The 26,403-nt window shown below is 40.8% G+C and overlaps 1 protein-coding gene across 51 annotated transcripts in view; it reads right to left on the bottom strand.

The window, feature by feature from the left end:
• Positions 1-26,403, bottom strand: part of Rims2 (regulating synaptic membrane exocytosis 2) — a 520,587-nt gene that overhangs the window by 27,617 nt on the left and 466,567 nt on the right. Inside the window, 1 exon segment of one of the 51 annotated variants that reach the window (NM_145881.3) lies at positions 9,129-9,519. Within the exon segment in view, the coding sequence (NP_665888.1) occupies positions 9,129-9,270 (142 nt within the window). The 5' untranslated portion in view covers positions 9,271-9,519. 51 annotated transcript variants of the gene reach the window in all.

Here is a 26,403-nt window from a genome sequence, read left to right as displayed (position 1 = left end):
GGGACCTACTTGAAGGTCTTTCTTGTGCTCTGGGGGTTGTGAGTCAAACAGATGCCAGAGCTCTCCTTCCGAGGCTCCAGCTCCAAGACAGCCTTGGGCCATCTTCCCCTGAATTTACTGAGGAACAGGATAACCAGAACATAAACACTAAGGTAAACATGATTCGGAGGGGCTAGAGGAGTTGGCAGCAGATCTCTGCCCCAATATATGTATCCCACTGGACATGTGATGAGTGTCACACGCTTTACTTTGTTTAAAGCCATTGATGTATTTTTGGCTGTCATTAGAATCTAACTAAACTTACTCTGACAGACACACACACACACACACACACACACACACACACACACACACACACACCCCACGACAGGTGTTTAAACCTATGGAAAAGTTTAAAATTGGGACAAAATTCAATTGCTAAATTCAAAATGAAGAAGACAGACTAGTGCATATTGACTTGGACTATGCAGTCATTGTAGACATAAACCTTTGCAGCGCCTGTCCACTTAATAGTGCGGTATGCTGCGCTAGCAAGAAGCTGGGTGAGAACTGCACAGCTGCCTCTTCATTGCAAACTTCTGCAGCCACGGAGAATGAAGGACACAGAGCAAGGCTGTTGGGGGATAAAGGGATAAAGGGGCCCTGTCTTGTCAGCTTCTGCTGCCCACACCAGGAGGGAGCTGACAGTTCCAGGCAGGACTGCTTTTGTCACCCCTGCTTTGCTTCTTTTCTCTTGAAGTGATTTTTATTCTGTTGGGCCTGCTGCTACCTTACTGTTTAAATTGATTCTCATTCTTATACATCATCATGAATTGAAGAGCCACACCTCACTGTGACAAAAAGACCTGTATGTCCACAAAGGTTCTAGAATACAACAGTAAATGGATGAGAGTTTAAGATTTTTTCATGGTGATTGCTTCTGCTATATGCTAAAAAAAAGTAGTGTGTATGTATATTTGAGTGGCCAAAATTGCAGCAAATGTAAAGATAAGAAGCCCTGCTATTGGGGGCTATCCCAAAAGCTGTTGCCTATCTGTGGGCTATGTTCTTCTAGCTGGGCTGCCTTGTCTGACATCAGTGGGAGAAGTGCCTAGCCCTGCAGAGTCTTGATGTGCCAGGGTGGGGTGAAACCCAGGGGGCCTCCAACCCCCAGAGAAGGGGGTGGGCAATGGGAGATGAGGGAAGGATTATGAGATGGGGTGTCTGGAGGGGCAGTGAGTAGGATGTAAGATGCATTAAAAAAAAAGAAGCCCTGATATTTACCTTAGATTTCATCTATAGTTTTTTTTCCTTTCCTGACTGCTCACTCTTAAAGATAAAAACAACTAAATAGTAAGATATTAAAAATATTTAAAGCCATAAAATAAAAGATAATCACATTGAGTATAATAGGTAGCCTTTCAACTACTGTTAGTCATTTTCTATAATCAAGTGATATTGTTGTGTTTTTATCTTGCCAAATTTCTTCCTAAGAGAAATATTCTATTCTTCAACTGTAGAAGCTACCTTTGTTACATGTCGCCTTTCTCCCTACTCTGCAGCGAGGCCACAAACTTCATGTGTCGAAGCATTGAGTTCAGAAGACAGGTTCCACAGACTTTTAGTCCAACAAGGGTGATGGCCAGATATCTGATTCCTAGGAGGGGGTCACATGTACATAGTGACTCACCAGTAAGGAGATGGTGGACAAGCTGTGATGTACGTGGCAAGCTGCAATGCATGCAGGGTAGCTTCTACACTATGGCTGTGGGCATAATGATCACCCTGTAGTCTAGCTTTCTGGGTCTGTGAAGAAGAAATGCTATGACCTAATCCAAGTTTTATTCAGCAGTTTTCCTGCCTAATTTTCTGATTTCTATGGAATGTTTTCTAAATAACACATATCTCGCACTTGTCCCACTTCTAATTTGATAGGAAAATGTATTCCAGTTTATATAGTAATAACTTCTAGGTGTAGTTCAGAGAGAGTGGCATTCCAGTATTCTTGTGCCCATTAGAATCAAAACAGTTGACTGATTTATCCACGTGTTCTGCCTCACCTAAGAGTGTGTTTTCACTTCCTGACAAATACATAGAAAGCAGTGTTGCTCAAGTCTCCACTCACAACCGTAGTTCTTGTGCTTGCTAGAGATAGAATATAAGGGGAAATAACAAATATGACAAGTCATATGAGTCCCACTTATATAAGCTTTTGTTTGGTAGGTAAGGTAAGCTAGTAAACACACGCTGACCCTCCAGGGCCATGTATCCTAATTTCTACAGGCGCGGCCCTTCATTACTAGGGCTATACAGCCAACAGAACTTCTGTCCATGATGGAGATGTTCTGTAATGGCATAGTATACAAAAAGGTCATCACCAGAGAGATAAATAGTGCTACTGAGCACTGAAATAAAGCTAGCATGGTGGAGGAAATAAAATTCCAACTTCATTAACTTCATACAAACCAGATAGCCACACAGGGCTAGTACCTCATGTATCAGAGGACACGGGCTCAGAGAAGGCAAACTATTTTTAAATAGGTCCATAAAAGAAGGATTAACATAATAACATTAAGTCTCAGCCTTATGCCAATATATGTATTATTATAGATATTGTACTATCAAGCTAAGCTAAAGAACTTGAGTTCCTTTTAGGATATTAACTAGGCAGAAATGGAATTACTATTTCAAATCTGGGTTCATACAAGTTTTTGTCCACCTAGAGAAGCTCTGGTGGCTGAGGTATGAACTGACCACTGATGGGCAAGGAACACGCACACAGTAGCAGAGCAAGAACAGGAAGGCATGACCAAAACTCTGGAGGTCAGGAGGCTTCATTTTATAAACTGAGTAGCTAGATTTTGAGAGATTTAGATCATCAGGGTGGACTTTTCTTAGAAGAAATGGGAATCTTCCAGTTTGCCCCTAGGCAGTGGTTCTCAACCTTCCTAATTCCATGAGCCTTTGATACTGTAAATTTGCTATTAATGAATCATAATGTAAATGTCTGTGTTTTCTGACAGTCTTTGGTGGGCCCTGTGAAGGGGGTGTCCCTGAGGAGCTGCTGACCCACAGGTTGAGAACCATGTGTTAACAATGTGTTAGCATTGGATCCAGAAAGTAGAGAGAGCAGGTTGCAGTCTTATCAGCAGCTTCAGAGATGAGCCCTTTGGTTTTAAATAGCCAAGGCACCAGTGAGAATGAGAAAAAACAGAACTAGAAATGCCAGGAAGGGAGCAGATTTTCTTGGCAGAGGTTAAAAACTTTGTGTTCTCTGGGTCACATTTGGCCAATAAATGTGTTTGTTTGCTTCAGATAATGTTGAGAATTTAAAAATTTTGCTGCCAATATTTTAAAGTTTAAGGACTTTATGGGAATAACCAAGTTCATGATTTGTTGGGGACAAAAAACAAGTCAATGTGCCAACCTGGCACTGCTCAGAATGACTGCTCGCCTCTCTTCCCTGGTAGACTTTCTTTTAGCTTTTCAGTCCTTTCCTGGTCCTCTTCTGCCTTAATGATCTATGTTATCTATAGGGCTACTGATCTACAAACACCCTAAGGGAACAGCTGTCACCATTTGATCTCTTCATTTTAAATAGCTAAAATAATTTTCCTTGTGTTTTAGTTTCATGAAATAAAATCTAAATCAAGATTTTCTTATCTAGGCAGGAGCAGCTATTTGGGGGATGTCAGAGAAGACATAACGATGCCCTTCTCACCGTCCACAGAAGCACATTCCTAGTGGGAGCTAAACCCACAGACAAAGCCTGGCCTCAGACATCACCAGACAGGACTAAGCTGGCCTTTAAATCCCTCCCTAGAATATCGGGTCTGGGATCGCGAAAGACAATGTGCAGAATGGTGGAGCTGTAACACAGGAACCCGGAAGTCACTGGCTACTATGGCTTACTGGACGTGTGCTCAGGGAGATAGGACAAAGAATGAGCGGGGAAAAAAGAGAAAAAAAGAAAAGAAAAGAAAGAGAAAACCAGAAGCAGCCATGTGAAGTAGGAGTGACTGCAAGACAGGAAGAGGGTTCTCCTGATTTCCTTTAGATCCATGTGGGACCTAGATGACTCTGTTCATAGATTTGGTGAAAAACCTCTGCGAAAACATTATTCACATTGAAAAGAAACCTCATTTCCAGATTTGAAATAGAGCAACATTTCAAGGCTAGAACTGAAACTATTATTTTACATTGGCATTTTCCTCAAATATCCTTCACCTTATAAATAAATATATAGCAGTAGGTAGATCTCCGTCCTTCCTATCAACAACCGGACAACCTGAGGTAGAACAAAGACAGAATGATCTTCTTCCACTGCTCTAATGGCCTAGAGCATCGCAGCAGAGAGCATTTTCATGTGTGGGTGTAGGCCTCAGTGGTGATGGGAGGCCATCACAAGACCTTACTAGTCAGCTTCTTCTGTAAGCCATTGTATACAGAATAACTCCACAGGGAAACTTGGTCCTATTGCTGGCTTAGAATTTAACGAATCTAGTAAAGTATGAGGGAAAACAGGGGTCTGATCTGACTTCCACATTAAAGTTTTCAATTACTTTAAGGCAGTGGTTCTCAAGCTGTGGGTTGTGGAGGTCAAATAGCAGTCTCACAGAGGTCACCTCAGACCATTGGAAAATACAGATATTTATATTACAATCCATGAACAGTAGTAAAATTACAGTCATGAAGTAGCAATGAAAATAATTTTATGGTTGGGGGTCACAAAACATGACGGACTGTAATAAAGTGTTGAGAACCACTGCTGTAAGTGCACCATGGACCTAAGATAATGAAAGATGCTGATTCTTAGGTTAAATCTGAGCTGAAGCTGTTCATTTGCTTTTAATTCCAAAATATCTTACTTTACTTTGTCTTAAGTACAAATCTAATATACAAATTGTGTCATTCCTAAATGTGTATGTACTCATTTAATAAAATGATTTTTCATATAAAATCATAATTCGAGAAAATTATCTCTATAAAAAAATCCACAATGGCCTATACCGCTCTCTCTTGGCCAGTTGGCTGTGGAGGATGTATTAATACCATGACCAAACACTGTACAGGGAGAGTTAGTTTTACTGGCATTCAGTTTGTAAAGAACAGCACCATTCCGTTAGTCAGCATGAGTAGCTACACCTGTTTCTGCACATAGCAATGCTGTGCCGACATTCATGGAAACATCTTACCTCAACAGAACAAAGGTGAAGGTCTATCTGCAATCAAATAGCACGGTTTCTAAGACTTAAGTAACTCCACACCAAGATTCACATCCTACTAAATGAGTGGTCTCTTAAAAATGTGTGTTTGTCTACAGAATCCTTTTGTTGCTGAGATGGGTTCTGTATAGCTCCTGGTGGCCTCAAATGTAGACTGTGAATTTTAAGCTTGCACCATTCTGACTACCTAAATGGATCCTTTTACGTCAACAACCCTTCACAGCCTCACGATGACATGCAGATAATTTTCCCTCAGATTTTTAGTGTTTTTAAGCTACTTTCATTTGCTGTTTTTTTTTGTTTAAGATTTTATTTATTGTATGTATGTAAGTACACTGTAGCTGTCTTCAGACACACCAGAAGAGGGCATCTGATCCCATTACAGATGGTTGTGGGCCATCATGTGGTTGCTGGGAATTGAACTCATGACGTCTGGGAGAGCAGTCAGTGCTCTTAACTACTGAGGTATCACTCCAGCCCCTTGTTGATTTTCTTATAATTTAATTTTCAACTGGCAGGCATGCAGAAAGAATTGAGTGCTAATTTACTTAGTTAGTAAATTGTGTATGGTTGCCAAATTATATTTCAATCAGAGGTGGCTAGGTGAACTTTTGGGGAAGTAAAATTTTCACATAGTATATGTGTAACTAAACAAGACCCATGAGCTTAGAACCACATGGGACATGTAGATGGCCTTTGGGAGACCCATGAGCTTAGAACCACATGGGACATGTAGATGGCCTTTGGGAGTCCCTCAACCATTAGCAACTTTGCCACCCAAACATTTTTTTCTTGGACTCAATAGGTGGAAAGCTGAAGAGTTGTTTCTATAATTACAAAAGGAAATGTTGCCTTAAAATAGTCCCACATTCTTGTAAGTACCTGAAATATTCAAATATCCTATACATACTAATGGTCTGTATCAGGAAGAGTCAGTGTTAGAACCAAATATATTACATAGTGAAAATATACTTGTTCAAATAGGGATCAATGCTAAATAAGTGAATGCAATTTATAAATTGTTAAATAACAGGAAAAGTAGGATTGCCATCAGTTTTATGTAAAATAACCCCATGGATAGGGAGACCATCTTTCTGGAATACACCCAGGGGAAAGGATGAAAAAACAAACTCACAAAGTATGCAGAAAAGATGAAACAAGGACCAGTCTATATAGTGAATTAACTCACTCTGCTTACAGAGACATCCTTTCAGTGCAGACTCAAGTCAGTCACACTGAGATACGTTACCTGTAAGCAATGGGTTTAACTTGTATATTTTCTCTACAGTAAAACAACGAAAATGACCCCCTGAAGAACTTCCATGAAATAAAAGAAAGGAATACAGAGAAGCTGCACAGTTAATGGCAATTATTATTATTGTGCTTAGTTTTCAAGACCATAGACTCCTACAAGGAGATACAATTGTTATGAAGTCAACAGTGTAAACACTTTAGTCAACAGTGTAAACTCTGACCCACCTTATGGGTTTAGATCGTAACTCTATTCTTTACTAGGGGAGGAGTCTGGAGAAACAGTTTTCAAGTATGTGCAGGATGCTGTTTTATGAGATGGTTAGAAACTCATGTTACTGATACCCAAATCAGCATTTACACACTCTCAGGGGACCCTTCTTTAAATCCTAAGTAGTAAGAGAAGGGCATTGCTAGCTTTGACATCCATCTGATAATTTAGTCAATCACAGTGATTAGCAGACCACCATACCCATTAAATAAGGATTTCCCTTTCTTGTGAGGTGGACCAGGTCTCACAGTTATGACTATAATAATGCTTCCAAGCTTCACAAACTTTATGTGTTCTGCACGGGTGTCTTAAAAGAAAAAACACTGCGAAGAAGCCCTGCTCTGGACCAGGGTTCTGAGTCTCACAGACCTCTGGGGGGTGGGGGGGATGCTGAAAGGGGAAAGGAGTGCTGGGAAACCAGGGGGAAGTTTAGATCCATTTCTCTTGGCTTTAAGTTGACACCAAGCCAGAGAAGAATCCATTTGTGGAGAGCTTTCTTGTTACAAGGAGAGACATATAGGGAACATTTAAAAATGCTACCTTCCTTGTGCAACATTTTGTATTGGCAACTCAAGAAGCAATATTATGGCACAGAAACCTGTTCCCATTTCTCATGTGTATATGCAGACACTTCCTTTTCGCATTTGCATGTATGAGACACAGTGTACTTTCAATTTTGAAAAATCATCACATTTTGTTTAAGCTTTTCCTACTATCTCAAAAAAATGCTTTTAGGATGGTATTTTGTAAACCCCTAAATCCTAATAATAACTTAAGAATGGAACTAGTTTCTATAAAGTAAACTCGATATTGAGGACTTGGCATTAAACATGCTTAGAAATAAATCTGCACCAGTCTATATTTTATTTAACTATATGTGTTCACAGGCATGCCTAACTTCGATTGTAGCAGCGTCACTACCTACTAGGTTGGTGAGTGTGCGTAGTAAAGCATCTCGAGTACACAGCAGTGATTGTGACTCCAGACTTCAAGTGCTGGCTACAGTGACAACTGTCTAAGGAAGTCTTGGAATTTCTTTTTGCCTCAGTATCCTCATTTGTGAAACAGGGCTAATAAAGTTATGGGCCCTCAAGGCTACACACTGTAGGACCTAAGCAGTGCCTGGCTAGTAAGGGATTCTAAAAACTAGCTACAATTATGGGGGTCCAGTTATTCATTTTGATTGCTTTTAACTGTTTGACTTTTAGACATTTCCTAGAATTTCTAATAAATTATTATAGGAAAGTAGTCAAAAGTAAATGTATAAAACACAAACAAGAATATAAAAATGAAAAGTTATGTCTAAATAGTAAGTTATCTTATTGTTATATCTGTATTTATATGAGTCTTTATTTACAGGAAGTTAACATTGCAACAACAGCCAGAGAAAACTTGGAGAGTTACAGGGATTCAGTCTGAAGACTGACCATATCATTAATTGTCCTGTGGCCACTTTGTCACTCACTCCCTCACCAGAGCAAATATGGGAAAATTTATTTCTATCTGTTCTTAAAGCAGGTAATTAACTTCTCCTAAAATAAGGCTAGGCAAATTTCTAGTGAGAAGTCATTGTCACAGAATAAAAGAAAAGCACATCTTAATTAATTGTATAAATAGTGTTAACAAGATAACTAAGCTCCTCTGGGTATAGGCCTAAGGATGGACACAGTTTGCAAAGAACACTGTTTCTACATTATTTACATTAATTTACAAATTTTCAGTGTTGGTTGCAAAATTTTATGAGTTCTTCATCAAGGAAAAACAGGATCTGGTATTCAAAACTTTATGAAGGCCTGCGAATCTCTCAGTGAAAAGTTTAACAGGGCCAGTATTTCCCTTCACTTACACAGGCATCGTTGAACAGCACGGACAATCAGAATCACACTGCGCAGCTGGTAAACAAAGTTCCGAGCTAATACAGTGTAAACGCGCCTTTAGCGTCCACCTTCCACCTGTCCAGCGCATCTAGATAGTGGCTGTCAAAGGCCGGGGCACATAAAGTTTTACTGCAGCGGTCCTCAGCTTTCCCAGCATTTCTGTCCTCCAGATTATGCTGACAAAGAGACTGTGGACTTAAGAAGTAAACAAAAGCAAACGGATGGGGGGTACATAGGAGGCTCAACCTAACTCCCACCCAGTCTACATGCTCATTCCACTTCCAAGTGATCCATAATTCTAACTCCTTACTAGGACAACTATTTCCCAGGAGAGCCTGTGGAGCTCCGTGAACAACCCACTAACAGTGTTTCTCCGCCAGGTGCTCTAGGGGTCTCTTAGGCACAGTTCGGGCAGCAGAAGCTACTTGGAGTTCTCACCTGAGACCAACTCTCCCACCACGGAACCCAAGTGATCCACAACAGACACTCAGCCCAGGAAGGGTGGGAACGAACATGGGTCCTCACCTCCTTCATCTTCTTCCAGGGAGTTCATACAAGGAAAATAGCCAGCTAGAGCCTCAAAGGAGGCGGAGAGGCTGCTCCGGCTCTGAGAGCGCTGCATGGAGCGCCCCGCAGCACCCGTGCCCCCCAGGCCCTGCCGGCCCATCTTGGAGGAGGACCCGCTTTTCCCGCGGTACAAGATACGAGGCGTTTTGGCGGCTGTTGAGCGGAGACCGCTGCGGTCGGGGCCGGGTGGGTTCCGGTCCCTGCTTCCCCGGCCCGTGGCTGGGACCTTGGCTTTGCTGGGGAAGGATCAGGAGGAAAGCCGTCAAGAGAAGCAGCTGTTCACGGTGGAAGTCTGAAGTGTCACCCAGGGGAGCAGAGGATCCAGGACGCCGGAGCCGCTAGCCCGGGCGTCCTCCCTCGCCCCGAGATGCTGCTGATGCTGAGCCTCCGCCAATCGGAGGCTGGAGGGGGCGGCACCGTAGCGCTGGTGCCAGGGCGCACCTCAGGCTCTGGCCTGGGGTCTAGGTTGTAGCCGCTGCTGTCTCCTTTGGCATGGCCAGTGCCTTCCGGGCACTGTGACTAATTGGGTGGAATGAGTTAGACCTCTCAGAGTGATAATATATGGGCAAAATTCCTGGTAAAACTTTCCCATAGTAGTTTCTTTTCAGCAGCTGTTCACACTCCTCGGATTTAGGTAAGAGACACTGTCTTCAAGTCATAACCAGATTTTGTCCAGATCGTATGAAAACCTACATTAACCCTTTCGTTTGAAGTAATGGTAAACAGTCAACAGAAGATCTCTTTAAACAGACAACTGAGGCACCAGCAAGGGAAAACATACAACGAGGTCCATAAAGTTAGCATTCATTCTGGGAATGAATTCCTTCTTTCTCTACATAAAGCAATCACCTGCCTCTTGTTGCTAAAAATAACCCTATCAAGTGTAACATTACAGTGATGTACATTGTGTTACATCCTAGCATAAATTTGGAAGCAACACAGACATATCAAAAACAGCCGATAAGCAAAGTTACCACACGATTCTGCAAGTAAAACTCTGTCTCTGCTGTTTTACTAGGAGTCAGGGGAGTATCCTAAGTTCACACACACACACACACACACACACACACACGAATGTACACATGTTTTTTAAGTATGGTAGTACTGGGGGATTCACTATTCAGGCTCAGTTCTCTAAGATCCTAATGAATACCATGTATCTGTAGATGCTCACAATACAACAGTGAACTGAGCAGCTAAAACTCCCCACACAGGGGAGAAGTTACAATCACACTCTAGAAGGCAGACATTAACAGGAACAGTAATGCAATAGAGGCCAGGGGCCTGGATGAGGGACAAGTTAGAAAGGGTCCGAGGTCACAGTGCCCAGCTGACAGGTGAGAAGAGGTTTGCAAGTAGAAAGAAGCCCCTGAAGGTGTTGTCTGATGTGGACCACAGAATAGCTGAAGCCAGGCCGGGAGCACATGAGAAGGGACTTAAAACAGGATGTGCCACAAGTGACAGTTCAGAAAGAATGAGAGAAATGCATACAAAGAACAGTTCTCTCACTTCTTTCTAAAACTTCCAAAACTTTCCACACAAAACCCTACCATTGCGACAAAAGGTACTGTTATTTAGATCAAGTTTCCTGTTTTCCAGAGAGAGAGAGATTCATCCTTTCTCATTAACATTCACACAGCTCCAATCCAGTTCCCTTTCAGTATTCACTTTCCCACTATTAAAACCATAGAAATCTGCAAATAACTCACTTTTATTGACAGAATGGAAGCTTTTTACTATTAAATAAAAATTTTATTATAGGAATAAAGGAAAATATCACAAACTCACAGAAACAGAAAGGATTTATTTAACGTCTCTGATGTTTTTTGAACTTCTAGCCATGAGTTCTGAAAACAATTGACTAGCACTTGATCAACAATTTACTTATTTTAAAATGTTTATGGTGTGTGTACACGTGTGTGCATGTGAGTGTTGGTGCTCTCGGAGCCAGGAGCCAGAGATGTGAGAGTCTCCCTAGAGCTGGGGTTGTGAGCCACCTGATGTGAGTGCTGGAAATTAGTAACTTCTACGTCACTAGGCTCTTGATCAGCATTTTAAAGATGGAAACTGACACATAGGGAGGTGGCTCACAATGTGACACATAAGGAGGTGGCTCACAATGTGACCAGGCGATTCTACTCTCACCTGGCAATTGAAAGAATGATCTGTAATTACTGAGGAAACTTCAATTCCACTTCATTAGTCCTATGTTCACTAGTTTTCAAAAATATTTCTAGCTTCACATAAAGATGTATATTTAGCACTATTTGCATTTTGTTTTTGAGATGGGACTCACTATGCAGCCCAGAGTGGCCTCAAACTTACCATCTTGCTGCTTGGTCTCCTGAGTACAGGAAATAGCGGTGTGCCAACATATGTGGGTGGTTGATACATTTTTAACAAGTTGAAGCATTATTCCCTATTCTTTTTAGACATATCTACTGTCACCTCAATCAACTTAAAACTATAGAAAAAAACTGCCAGCAAAAACTGGAAACTGTCCAAATCTAAGATATGAGTAGTACACATAGTACATGAATATGTGTTTAGCATGTGTAGCTGCATGGTTAGTACATGCATATGCAGTTTACTATGTATAACTACGCACTGTACATATTTTTGGATTTACTTCTTATATGTTGAGTCACTATATTTCATTACACAGAAAGAAATATATGTCTAGAATATTATAACCCAGGATCCCACTTTATTTTTAATTCTCTTATTCATCCAAACATTAAAGATTAAGAGTCACGATGTAATTGATTGCCTTCCAAAAATAAAATCCTGAAAAACTCTACCAGAAAACATGGAAATCATCATTCTGAAGGAAAGATAAACAGATATGTTTTGCATATACTAGTATAGTATGCCATTTGATAAATACAAATAAATATTTTACAGTTTATAAAACCACCTCACTCTAATATATCAATTATTACATCAATCCTGACCGAGTGTTTCCTGGCAGATGTGCTGAAAGAAACTCCACAGTGTTAAGTACATCCACTCTATGGCAGGGCAGGTCTGTGCCCACACAGACTGGCTCTAGGTTAGTCCCTGTATACCATGCCACAGATGCTTTGTGTGTTCATGTAATAAAACTAAGGGGACAGAAAGACAGGGAACAAAGCTGACAACCTCCATTATAATTATAATGTACATTTATTCATGAAAATAAATGCTGACAACCCAACCTTAAAGTCAGACTGCTTATTTTATCTACACGACTATGTTAAATACATGTTTTCCTTATAAAACATAACAATCCATATGGCCTAACCATAAGGTCTGAAATAAGCAATCTTTTTTTCTCATTCTTAACATTATGTCACTATGGTACAAATTAGGTGTACACCTTGAAAAGTTCATGTTTCAAAGGTACTTTTAGTTTTCACTTGGCAGATTTTGAAAGTGAAGAACAAATGTTACACTTTAGCAACTGGCCCATCCAGAACTTTAGAAAATTAAAGAGGTAAAAATATATTTAAATAAGATAAGAGGAAAAAAACTAAGAGAGATGAAGAGGTCAACAGTTTCCTTATTTATGCAGTAAGATTTATAATGGCATTTGACATTGAATCTGCCCATGGAAGTAAGAAAAACTACTAACTAAGCTAAAACATGGTGATAAGATTTGACCTGTGGCATGAATGGAGGAAAATACTTAAAGATCAAAGTCAGATGCCAGGAAAAGAAGTTAGACTGGGGCTTCAGAGGAGGGACAAATATTTGGATACACCAATCTTAGCTATGTCCCTTTGAGCATAGTAATATATGATGGTGACAGCTCAATTTATGTTCTTCAGATACACTACCAACTTAAGAGAACAGCATGAGGTAGTTACTCTCAGTGTTTTTACTTCACAGATGACAAGGCTGACAAAACATTCATCCAGTAAGTATTTGTTGAGTGCATATCACATGCCAGACATGCTGCCATCACTAAGGATACAGTAATTGACAAACAGAAATTGACAGGAATCACTACCCTCTTGCAGTGCCCATACTAGTAAGAGAGTAGCTAACATTTATAAATCACTTAATGATAAATCTTTACCCCGTCAAAGTCTCCATAAATCACTACACAGGTAAAGAGCACTCTGCGAGGAATACTATCAACACCCACCATACACTACGAGGAAACCAAGGCACACATTATTAAAAGTGAAGCCAGCAGCAGTAAGCTTGCACCACCGCGTAACACACAGACACAGGCACAGCACTGAACCCAGTACTGTTGCACACTCCAACTAAAGCTCAGGCGTGGTGGTTTTCGAAGATAAAGAGAAATGAGCTAAGATGTAAACTGTTTCTCCTATTCTGTTCAAATACAAATTGCATCCATGATTGCAAAATGCATGCAGATTTCTCCCTAGCAGCAAGCCAGCAATCAGTTCTGCAGCAGTGGACACCAGTGGTGTTCTTCCCTAACACCATCTGGAGTCCCAGATCCCCCAGATCGAGGGCTCCGTGCCTATACATGTGATGGCACTTTAGATACCAGATTGCTTTAGCTGTGCTTCGGCTGTAGATCAGAGTTCCCACAAACCCCTCCTCCGCAGCTCACAGAACTCAGGTGTGCTGGTTTATTACAAAGGCTGTTGGCAGAGAAACACAGGAAACAATACAGAAGGAATTGTAGCTTCTATATACTCTCTTCGCCCACCACCCTTCAGCAACAAGTTCAGCTACCTAGGATCTCTCTAAACTGCCTCTCATGGTTTCTATGAAACTTAACAGGAGAGGCATCAGTGAAGTGGGGGCAGCTACATCGTCAAGATGTGATTAGGAAAGGGGATTATCGAATGCTAAGTAGACTGGGAGGGGCACTGCCTGCTCATTCAGATTCTTCAGTGCTCCCTTTGGTAACAGAGCAGATCCTGCCTGAAATGAGGTCTTATTGACTACCAGAAAAAGTAGGTCACAAGTTTTCTTATTGATGAAGTTCAAGGCAAGGAAGGAGTTTAGACTTTCTGTTGTGTTCTGCCTTGAAGAGAGAAACTCTCTACTTTTCAGTGGCCTTGCCTATGGAACAGTAAGTTCCAGGAACTACAGATGAAAACACACACACACACACACACACACACACACACACACACACACACACACACGAAGGTACACACTCACAGCATCATAATGACACTGCAGTAAATTCATACAGCATCTACACAGAATATCCTCAAACATTTCAGGTGAAAGAGAAATGCCTTTTCCTGCCATGACTCCCTGGGGACCTGGAGTATCATCTAACAACTTCTCATGCGATAACAGCACCTCCATTCTGTATGAGCAGAAAACCAGATGGAAACGTCTTGCTGAGTTGGAGGCACCAGTGAAATAAAATCACGCAGCACCTCTCAGATGGCTGTGCTGAGACTTTTTGCCAGGCACTCTTCAGTATCCATTATCGTTATACTGCAGCGCCCAGAACAAATTAAATATCCACAGAACAAAGGGTTCCCTCAACCACCATGAAGTTCAGTTCCTAGTTTTTCCTTTTTCTTTACTGGCTAAGTTCCATATATTCATCCCAACATACCTGGAATACAGAGTCTGGGTAACTACTCTGCCCAGGGAGGTCACGTATTGCTCAGACATAAATTGTTTACAGTTGTTGACACTGCTTGATACCACCCATCCTAACAAAAAAATTCAATTCTTCTGTAGATGTTTAATTTTACTTGTAGATAACTTAATCATGTTCAATATATATGAAAATGAAAAATTTGTAACATTAAGGCTGTTAAAAATCAAAGGCAGTGCAGACAAATGAGGCCTCTTCAAAATATTTTAAAAAATTATGGATCTTAAATAGCATATTAAAAAGCAAAGCCAATGGAAAACATTACATGCAGATCGAATATCACTTACATTGAATATAAGTGGATTCCTGCCTGAAGAGAGTTCTATTCCACTCAGTGTGTTTGATAAGTAGGAAATAGATGGTGTGCTAAGTGACTAGCTTGAGAAGCAGGCCAAGTGATTCCCAGCAGCCCGCTCCACTGAAGGTGTGTGTGAAGGGTGTGAGTATCTCGAAAACTTGAAATTCCATGACAAGAAAGACTAGATAGACTAAGTATGTTGTTCTTGAGTTTAAGTTAAAGCATCTCCCAGTAATGTGCTTTATTTATACCTTCACAGTAAGGCACCCGGGTATTTTGAAGTTTGAGGGGACGAGGACTATTCCAGGGAAAAAAGTCACAGACTGTGGCAATCTGTGGTGGCGTTTATGCTCCTTCTAGCTTTTCAACAAACATTCCTACAATAATAATAAAGTTTCACTTCTTAAGTTCTTCCTTAAGCTAGGGAGTAAAATGATGGTCAGTTAGAATTGGTCCATTTCCTCATAAAGCTGACAGTGACTGGACAGACACTAAAAAAGAACCATCGAAGACAATTCACAGCTAGGTAGGGTGGTACATGTCTGTAATTCGCAGTTGGGAGATGGAGGCAGGAAGGTCAGGAGGCCAAATAATAAGTTTTAAGTTGGCCTGGAGTATGTATATGCAAATACTACAGCATTTTATATAGACTTGATCATTTGTAGACTGAGGTATGGGGGATACTGTAAAACTAATCTACGCGGATAAGAGACTTACCACACACACACACAACTGTGAAACTTATCCTAAACAATGGTCAGCAGCAGCCCGTGACCAAGCATGTGTGCATGAGTGCTGGCCCGTGTAGACATATGTGGGAGTTTTTGGAGACTGTGTCTACTGCTGACCCTGGGACTTTCCATTTTGGGTGGGCTGTCTGGCTTGTCAAGGAACCCTGAGACCCATCTGTCTCCACTTCAGCCCTGCCTGGAGTTGGGTATACATTGCATGAGCAGACTTTTTTTTTTAAATGTGGGTCCCTATTAAAAAATGGGGTTCAGAGCTAAACAAAGAATTCACAGCTGAGGGATATCGAATGGCTGAGAAGCACCTAAAGAAATGTCCAACATCCTTAGTCATCAGGGAAATGCCAATCAAAACAACCCTGAGATTCCACCTCATGCCAGTGAGAATGGCTAAGATCAAAAACTCAGGTGACAGCAGATGCTGGTGAAGATGTGGAGAAAGACGAACACTCCTCCATTGTTGGTTGGATTGCAGACTGGTACAACCACTCCAAAAATCAGTCTGGAGATTCCTCAGAAAATTGGACATTGCACTACCTGAGGACCCAGCTATACCTCTCTTGGGCAGATACCCAAATGATGCTCCAACATATAACAAAGACACATGCTCCACTATGTTCATAGCAGCATTATTTATAATAGCCAGAAGCTGGAAAGACCCCGGATGCCCTTCAACAGAGGAATGGATACAGAAAATGTGGTACATTTACACAATGGAGTAGTACTCAGCTATTAAAAACAATGACTTCATGAAATTCTTAGGCAAATGGATGGAACTAGAAAGATATCATCCTGAGTAAGGTAACCCAGTCACAAAAGAACACATATGGTATGCACTCACTGATAAGTGGATATTAGCCCCAAAACTTGGATTACCCAAGATAAAATCCACAGACCACATGAGATTCAAGAAGGAAGACCAAAGAGTGGATGCTTCAGGCCTTCTTAGAAGGGGGAACAAAAATACTCACAGGAGGAAATATGGAGACAAAGTGTGGAGTAAAGACTGAAGGAAAGGCTATCCAGAGACTGCCCTATTTGCGAATCTATCCCATATACAGCCACCAAACCCAGACAATATTGCGGATGCCAAGAAGTGCATGCTGACAGGAGACTGATATAGCTGTCTCCTGAGAGGCTTTGCCAGAGCCTGACAAATACAAAGGCAGATGCCTACAGCCAACCACTGAAGTGACAACGGGGTCCCCAGTGGAGGAGTTAGAGAAAGGACTGAAGGAGCTGAATGGGTTTGCAACTCCATAAGAACAACAATATCAACCAACCAGATTCCTCCAGAGCTCCCAGGGACTAAACACCATCCCATGAACATATGGCTCCAGCCGCATATGTAGCAGAGGATGGCCTTGTTGGACATCAATGGGAGGAGAGGCCCTTGGTCCTGTCAAGGCTCGATGCCCCAGTATAGGGGAATGTCAAGGTGGGGAGGTGTGAGGGAGGAGGTTGGTGGGGAGCACCCTCATATAAGCAGGGGGAGATGGTGGATTTCTGAAGGGGAAACCAGGAAAGGAAATAACATTTTAAATGTAAATAAAAATATCCAATAAAAGAAAAAAATGTCAAAAAGATAAAAATAAAATGTGGGTTCTGAGGATTCAAACTCAGGTCCTCTTGCTTTATAATACCTGTTTTTCCATGTGAGCTATTTTTTGCAGTCCTTACTTTATATATGTGTGTGTGTGTGTGTGTGTGTGTGTGTGTGTGTGTGTGTGTGTGTGTGTGCGTGCGCGCGCAGTGGCACACACACATGTATGTGTGTATGTAAAACACAACTTTGAAACATACCTTGAAACTCATCAGCAATATTTTACAGATTTTGAAGCATAAAGAAGACAAAAGAGTACACATCCATAAGCAACTACTTAAGGGATAACTAGACAGTTTAACTGTCAATTTAAAATGGTTATATATCTGCATACTGAATATTTCACAAAAATACACGTGAAGCACCAATGTATATATTCCCACACAAGGGTCTCCACTAAAAGCATTTAACATAGACAACTGATTGCTTAGTAGAATGCATGGATCACTCACTCATTCACTATTAAACAATACTAAAGAAATATTTACCCATCGGTGCAAGTGGACAAAGTAGAGGATAGTATCAATTGCTGTTAAGTTTACCGCATTTAACCACTATGTGATTTGAACTGTAATGGCTGTTCCCAGTTGTCAACTTGACTACATCCGGAATGAACTACAATCCAGAAACAGAGCGCTCACCTGTGATCTAGATCTGGAGGCTGGCAGACACCGGCTTTTGATACTGATCTTGAGGTGGGCTGACACATACTTTGGATTTGAATCTGTGGCATAGAGGCCATGAAAAGTTTAGGCCCAGGCAAGGTGGTGCACATCTTTAACCCCACTGTAGAAGAGACCCTCGTCCTGGCAGCCTGAAGAAGAGCTCGGCTCTCTCTCCTGGCTGCCTTCAGAACTCTCAGTCCTTCTAGTGAACCATGCCTGCTTCATTGCTGTCATGTTTCCTGACATGAAGATAATGGATGGAACCTTGGAAACTGTAAGCCAGTCCCAAATAAATGTTTTCCTTTGTATAAGTTGTTTTGGTCATTTTGTCTTCTTCACAGCAACGAAACCCTAACAAGACAAACTACTACATATAAAAAGTCTAAGAAAACAGATAATATAAACACATGTAAATTTAAGAAAAAGACCATCATGTATCTGGAACATAGTTTGTATAGCCCAGAGGTATTTAAGATAATATGGACCAAAATAAAACAGAGACGGGGGCGCTGGGAGAGGGAGAGGGAGAAGGAGAAGAGAGGGAGAGGAGAGGGAGAGAGAGAGGGAGAGGAGAGGGTCGAAGAGGGAGGGGAAGTACTCTTGCTTTGGTAATGATAATTGCTACATTTTTAAGACCAAGAGACTAATTTTACATATTGGAGGACTGTTACATTCTAATACACAATTTGGAAAAGCATAGTATTCAACTGGAAAAGGGAACTAAAGGAGAAGTCTATAAGTAAATTACCTTGGTTTTCACAAAAAGCACAAATTATACAGGTACAAAATGACTCAGAAAAGAATAAACCAATGGAAATGTAAGAAGCTAAAAATAAAACTGTACTTTATCCAAATGACCACCTTGCTGTCACCTCTGAAAGCGTTTCAGGTCCTGGTCTCACTAGCCTGCAAAGCAGCCCTTTTAGAGCCAAGCACTGGATTCCAAAGACATTACCTTGCTGTGGGCCTACAGTTCACATCCTGCCAGTTCCCTCCAGTCTCTTATCTCCTCCCCTCCTCCACTGGATTGCATCTCTTCTATCAAAGTTATACTCTGAGTGTGTACAGTGCACCCTAGCCGTCGGTGCCCAGGCCTCCTCTCTCACATACTCCCCACCATCACTACAGGATGACCTCTTTCCAGTTTCAGGTTGAAAACTCAAATATATTCATGTAACTGTACTTCATAGCTTGACCTTTCATCTGACTTTCTGGAGCAGTCCACTTAACATTGTCAACCTACTCTTTTGGTTTCTTTCCCAAAGAAATCTGTGGTTTTTCTTATCTTTACAGACTTAATAAATGACATGAGTAGCCAATATTGCTAAGACCAGAAAAAGAAAAATCAAGACTCCCATTCTTAACCTGTTCTTTGCTGAATGCCTTCCCATCCAGTCATCAACCATGGCCCATTCTCTTAATTGTATTCCAAAGCTTTTCTACTCATGCCTAAAGGCTTTCTTCATGAGAGAGCCAAGAACTTCTCTGAAAAAGAAAATGTGTACTTGGTCACTCTATCGGCCACCTAAACAGGTCTGAAAGTCTTCTGTGCATTGATGAGACAGTGCAGGGGTGCCACCACAGCCACGCCTGCCCTTGACCAGCCGAGGAAGCCACTGGGGTAACTTTTTTTTTTAGGATGGATACCTTTCTGCTTCATTATCTCTTCTCTTGACTTCTCCTTCCTTGGGACTCAGTTTTCCTTGAAGTATCGTTTACAGTAGGGCGTGTGTAAAGTCTTGGTAGTATTATGTAACTGTTCTTCACAGTATCATTCCCAAAGTGTAATGACAGCAGTATTTTTTTAGTGTTCCTTCCCGACTCCTGTCACCGTAACCATGACTGGAACAACGGCGGTGTCCGTTTACTTACTACGGGACTTTATTCCTGCCCACTGATTGGAACGTAAAAGACACACAATCCCACCCAGCTAATAAAACACAACTAGACTCTTCCAAGGTCTTTATAATTTTGTGCTGTTTAAAATCCCTCGTCTTATATTACGGATCACAGTATCAAACCTTGAGGAAAGACCCTATAGTCCTTAAGCCCATTACAAAAGTCTTATTTTAACAGACGTGTCCTCCAAGTGAATGTACTCTGGGTACAGAGATGTTCTAGGCCAGAGACGGAACTTTTCCTAATATCACTGGAAGGACTATCCTCCAACTTCCTTAAGATATCAGGAAATCGTTCTTCAGGCTGTCACATATAATACTGTCCCAGAAAGGTCAGTTTCAGTGAGTGAACTTGGGGTAGGAAAAGCAGCTGCAGTTTGCCTTGTGCACCTCCGTGAGAAGAACCTATGGTTATGCAAGGTTGTCACAGAAAATTGAAAGGACCCAAGACCCAAAGAAAAAACACTGAATTCTGTGTAGATTCATGACATTCTCAAAAGTATTAAAGTGGCTTTCAGGAAAACAGGATACTGGGAAAGGAACAAATCATTTGCATAAATGTCCCTTTCAGCGTAAAAGAATCCACCTTAATTTTCCTTTAGAACACTTAAAATACACAGCTCAGTGAGATTCCAAGGTACCAATGAGGTGAAGAGGGTGGCAGCGTTCTATTCAGGCAACTATTTCCATTGGTCACCTGTTTTTGGGTAAGTTCAGTGATGAAGAATTGCAGTTCTAATCAATGAATACATTAAGAGGCAATGTTAATATGGTGTCTACATATTCTTACTACAACCTCCCAAACGAGGCCTAGCTATGCTTCTGATATATGCTGAAGTCTGTGTCCGTAAGAAAACCACGGAAAACTTAAAATTGCCTTCCCACAGCCTACTTTCGAAACTTAGCTTTTTCTCAACGAGTTACTTAAAATATTAGGGAATATCATTGCCTAATTTTTTTACCAGAATTTATTATTTTTTAATACAATATATTCAAATTATAGCTTCCCTTCTATCATCTCCTCCCCCACCCCCCCAATGTTCCTACCATGACAACCTCTCGCCCTTTTCTTCTGTTTACAAAACAGTGTGGCCTTACTTTTCATAGTAGTCTTAGTAAAGGTTTCCTAGCTGCAGAAAGACACCATGACCAAGGAAGCTTTTATAAGGGACAACATTTAATTGGGACTGGCTTACAGGTTCAGAGGTTCAGTCCATTATCATCACGGCAGGAAGCATGGCAAGGTCCAGGCAGACATGGTATTGGAGGAGCCAAGAGTTCTACTTCTTGATTGAGAGGCAGCCAGGAAGAGACTCACTTTTCTGGGCTGAGCTGAGCTTAAGCACTAGGAGCTCTCAAAGCCTGCCTACACAATGACACACTTCCTTTAACAAGGAAACACCTCCTAATAATTCCACGTTCCATGGGCCAAACATATTCAAACCACCACAGTGGCTCAACTTACACAAAATGTCTGCAGGTCAGGTCATGCAAACTTTAATCTTTCAGGTATTTTGCTTTTAATTTTAAACTGCTTCCCTTCATTATTTTCTTAAATCTTTCACCATTTGTCCCTCTATTTCTCCTCATTCTTTGTATTGTAATCAGATGCTACCGCTCTGCCTCAAGAGAGTTCTTATGTATCCCTTCTCACTGTTCCAGGATTTGAACCAATTCTACATTATTATTTGTGTCAGAAGTGTAATTTTTAAATTCCTCTTCCATTTAATTATTGAGTCAAAACAAATGTAGACATTAACACATCCTTAGTCTGTGTCTTTTAGATACACACGGATGGTGTTTGATGCTGCTTCCATAAAGTATTTTTTCAGATAAAAGGGACCCTTGGGAAGAGAATGAGAGGGAGTCGGGGATAAGAGGGACTAATGGAAAGTGAATGTAGTCAGAGTATATGACATACTGGAGCAAAATGCCATTATTAAACCCACAACCGTGAATATACACTGATACAAATGTCAGAAACTCTTTTGGATATTTCAGTTATGCTTAGGCACTTACTGTATTTCCAGTAGCCCAAATGTATGAGTATATAAAGCAAAGATCCACGTTCCCACAAAGCTCACAATCTAGCCAGCAGAACCACAGCAAAGCAAACCAGTCCCTTCTACAGTCCGACAGTGAGAGAGTACAGCACATGAAAGGGGGAGGTGACAGCCGGCGTGGTCTCCACAAGATGATGATGTTGGCAACAAGTTTCAAGGATAGTTTTCCTGTCCCTTGAGCTAACTGCCTTCCCTCCCTGTCACCATCTGCTTCCTCCAGTTACTTAGCACTGACAATGTGTGAGGCACTATAACAGGTCCTGGGGATGAGATCCACAAGCAACTCTATTCTGTTATTAGATCATAGCTAGCAGGAACAGAAGCAGCATAACAGACATCCCTGTGTGCTAAGTGCTAAAATAAAAGTGTGAACACAAGTCACAGAATTGGAAGGAACTAATTCTACTACATTTTGACTGTTTTTGAAGAAAATATGCTCTCCCCTTCTGAGATTTCTACTATGCTGTTTGTTCTTCTTCATCAACTTTCCACTGTTGTTCAAAGGAGTCCTGGAGGCAGTTATACCAATTGTCCAGAAAAATTTCTTGTACATATCCAGACATTTACAAGTCTCTAAAATTCCATTTTACTTTAGTCAGAGTATTCTGGCTTCTTCTAAAGAAAGCACTTCATCTTGACAGTATGAAAGCTGAAAAATTACATTTCCTTTTTTTTAAGAGTCTTAAATATTTTACTTGGTTTTCTTTGTTACGTTCAGAGGATTTCAAGTCTTTTGAAAAGTTTGTTTACCAAATGGCCTTCCTCCTATAGGTATTCTTTCTATAAGATCTGTTTATATGAAGAAAGATAGAATATTTCACGGTATTCTTTTATAAATTTTATCCCCACCCCTCCCCAGGGCTCAGCTTTACCTCAAAAACACTTCCTTCTTCGTTTTCGAATGTGAGGTTTGCCTTGTTTGTTGTACCACAGGACTTCCTGTGGCACTGGGGACTCCAGCAGGTCACTAAGCATTTGTTATGTCACATAATAACCACTAAATAAGGTGCTCTTCAATTTTACACAGTCCATTTCTTCTAACTATTCACATCTCGGTTTAAAGAATTATCCCTACCAAACATATTTTCCAAGTCTTATGACAAGCTTCTTCATCTAGCTAGGAGAACGTCGTAAGAGTCTATCATAACTGAATGATTATTCAACACAAGTCACTCACTGGAAGGTGGCTCTTGAGCTTGAACCTGCCTCTGAAGCACTGTCACTCACTCATGCTGTGAGGTGTGTGGGCCGTGCTCCCTGCTGAGCATGTGTCATGCTCCCTGGGACAGAAAGGAGTGGGAGTCAGCACAGAGCATGGGGACCGTGACACGAGAATCAGAACCATCATCTAATTCTATCAGCATAGCTGCTGGAAATCTATCACATTGGATGGAAAGAAAGTTCATCAGTTTTAATTTTGTCTTTTATGTTTCCTTCAACAATGGAGCCAGGCTCTAGCTCTGCGGATTGACAAAGCTGTTGGCTATGTGTGAGGAAAAGAATGGCTGAACCAAAGGAAATGGTCAGGTGCTACAGAACGTACTTCAAATAAGAGAACAAGCAATACAGGTCTTCATCAATACTCTGGAGCCCTTAGTAGACAGTTTAAGTCTTATGCTTTAAAATAAAGTCTGCTTTTTTATCCTACCCATTGTTAACTACACAGATTGGTGGACTTACATAAGTCGTTCAGTCTCTTGTTTTCACAAATATGCTTGTATGATTTCTATCATGCATATAAATGTCTCTGGGCTTCTTTCCAATTCAGTGGCTTACAGCTAAACCTCTTACTTTCTTCTGCAAAACTAAGGCAGTCTCATCTCTTCCTTCTTGTGAAGTGTCTAGGAGATATGTTGGTCAGTTTTCAGACATTCTGGAAGAAGCTTACTTCTGTCACTCAGGGGACTGGCTGGAACAGTGACAGAGGGTCAGTCCTGGAAACCCTGCTCGAACTACACACCCTGGTCCACAGCCCTGGCTGTAAGGCACACTACACAGCTCCTTCCTCTCCACACCTTAGCTTTCTTTCGTGTGAATAGTAGGAACAATCATACTAACTGTACAACGTGAGAACTATGTGAGAGTGAATAAGACGATGCGTGGCATATCATGAATAGTCAGTAAACATATAGGTATGTGAAAGACTTTTGTTTTATTGGATAATTTAATGGTTTGTTCTTTCCTCAACTGATCGTGGCACTAGGTTTCATGAAGGAGGCTATAGTTTGGGTCTGAAATGTGCCCCTGAAGACTCAGTAGAGTACAGGATACTGGATTATGAAGGCTGTGACCATGGCACTTGTCTGGAAAGGTCCGTCCACCGAGCTCTTTATATGCTTCCTGTGGAGTGTGATCAATGTTTCACTCCAGGCCCAAAGAAATGGCACCTGGCCATCATGGAGTAAATCCCGAAACTTTGCTACACAAAATCCTTCTTCCTTTGAAGTTACTTATCTCAGGTGTTTTGTCATAGCCATAGAGTTGACTAACACAATAGATATCTACAGAAAAACAAAGAACTGATTTTTCATGTAATGTGGCCCAAATATTTCTAAAAATAAACCCTGTGGTTAGAGTTTGGTATTTTGTTCTATGTTTCTGAGAAATAAGAATTTATATTAGCTAGAATTCAGAACAGGCAAACATCAGCATCCCTTAACAAAATTTCAATACAATGTTTCTTCCGAAGACTACAAACAGTTTGGGCAGGATGTGGTAGGATGCACTTCAGAAGATGGGGCAGAGAAGCATGAGTTTAATGCTAGCCTAAACTACACAGCTATACCCTGTCAAAAATTAGTTACAAATTCAGTAGTTCCATGACCCTTCACAGACTGCCTTTTATAGAGGTCAAGTGGAGCACAATGCTGCCTAAACTTTGTATTGCTATGGCAAATCAGTTTTTATTTTCTCTTTATAATATTTTTAAGGACCTGTAAGGTTTTATTACTGTAACTAATAGTGTTTCCAGCTGCTTTAAGACATCAGTTTACACAAGTAATAAATTATTATTAAAGTAGTATTTCCAAGAACCAAAATAAAACCACTGAAAGTATATTATAATATTAACAAGCAACTTTTATTTACGCGTGTGACTGAGAGTCACCTGCAGAGATGGGGGGGAGGGAGAGGGAGAAGGAGAAGGAGCAGGGGAAAAAGAGAGATGGGGGGGCATGAGTGCTGTGCAGGTGTGTAGAAATGAAGTGTGGTGTTTACATAAGAGTAGACACTTCCCCAGAAACACACAGGGTCACAGAGCAATGGAATCTGCTCAGCAGACCTATAACTAGCAATGAGATTGAAGTCAGTCACACACCAAAGCTGATGAAACTGGGCCTGCTCCAAGTCTTGTTATATGGAGATATGTGGGGTCCAGCTTTGTTAGCTGCAGTGGGTGTCCAGGTTCCCCAGCTCCACTGGATTAAGAAAGAGACTGCATTTTCTCCATCCAGTGGTTGCCACATATGCAAGAGTTAGTTTCTGGGTCCTCATTGTGTTCCTTGGGGTGCCTGTCTGTGTGTGGCTAGTACTACGGTGTTATGATTAGGTTTGTAGTTAAGTTTTAACCTGAGGAAGTATCCTTCTACAGTTCCCGTCTCTTGACTTTGTAGGAACATTTGAATCCATATGAATCAGAATAAGTTTTATATCTCTATAGAACATGGTACAGAGTGAGAACATGTGATGCCACTGACCTCACTGTGTTTTTAGTTAAGAGTAGTTAAGATGGCAAGTTTTAAGTATATTTTATTAGAATAAAAAGCATAAAGGAAAGATTAAATTATCTGCACCAATTCTAAATATCATGCCTTCTGTTTCAACAAAGTAAATTTGTAGTTTATTAAAAAATACACTTGTCTTTTTCATACACACACATTATATATAATATATATTATACATATATGTACATAGATAAGACATGTTTCTTACTGGCAAAAATATATTTCATTGATGACACTGTTCCTGTTCCAAGCCCATCACAGGGTCCAGGTCACTGATTTGCTTCTAAGAACACTGTGTAACTCAATTTGTGCTGATAAAGGATCTACATGTCACCAATGGGTATATTCTCATCTTATTCTTCCAGAGAAAGTATTTCAAAATTAAATACCAGCCTCTGTAATAGTTCTGAATGAGCCATCTGACTATAATTCCTGTTGAAACTGGCTTTTGGAATTGATATTTTTTCATTAGTATTTTGAACCTGTACTTAGAAATTTTAGTTTTTGACATTTAAAAAGCCCAGCTTATTCATTTATAACTTGTTCAATACACCAATGTAAATGGATTTTCTGAGCCAGTCTTTCATACCCCACGTTATCAGGAAGCAAATCAAAAGTGAACATATGCCTCCCACTTTCATCCTCTGAGCC

The sequence above is a fragment of the Rattus norvegicus genome, chromosome 7 (assembly GCF_021556685.1).
Source record: "Rattus norvegicus strain SHRSP/BbbUtx chromosome 7, alternate assembly SHRSP_T2T, whole genome shotgun sequence".
NCBI lineage: Eukaryota > Metazoa > Chordata > Mammalia > Rodentia > Muridae > Rattus > Rattus norvegicus.
Note: the sequence above shows the minus strand (reverse complement) of the source record. Positions and strands in the feature narration are given on the sequence as shown.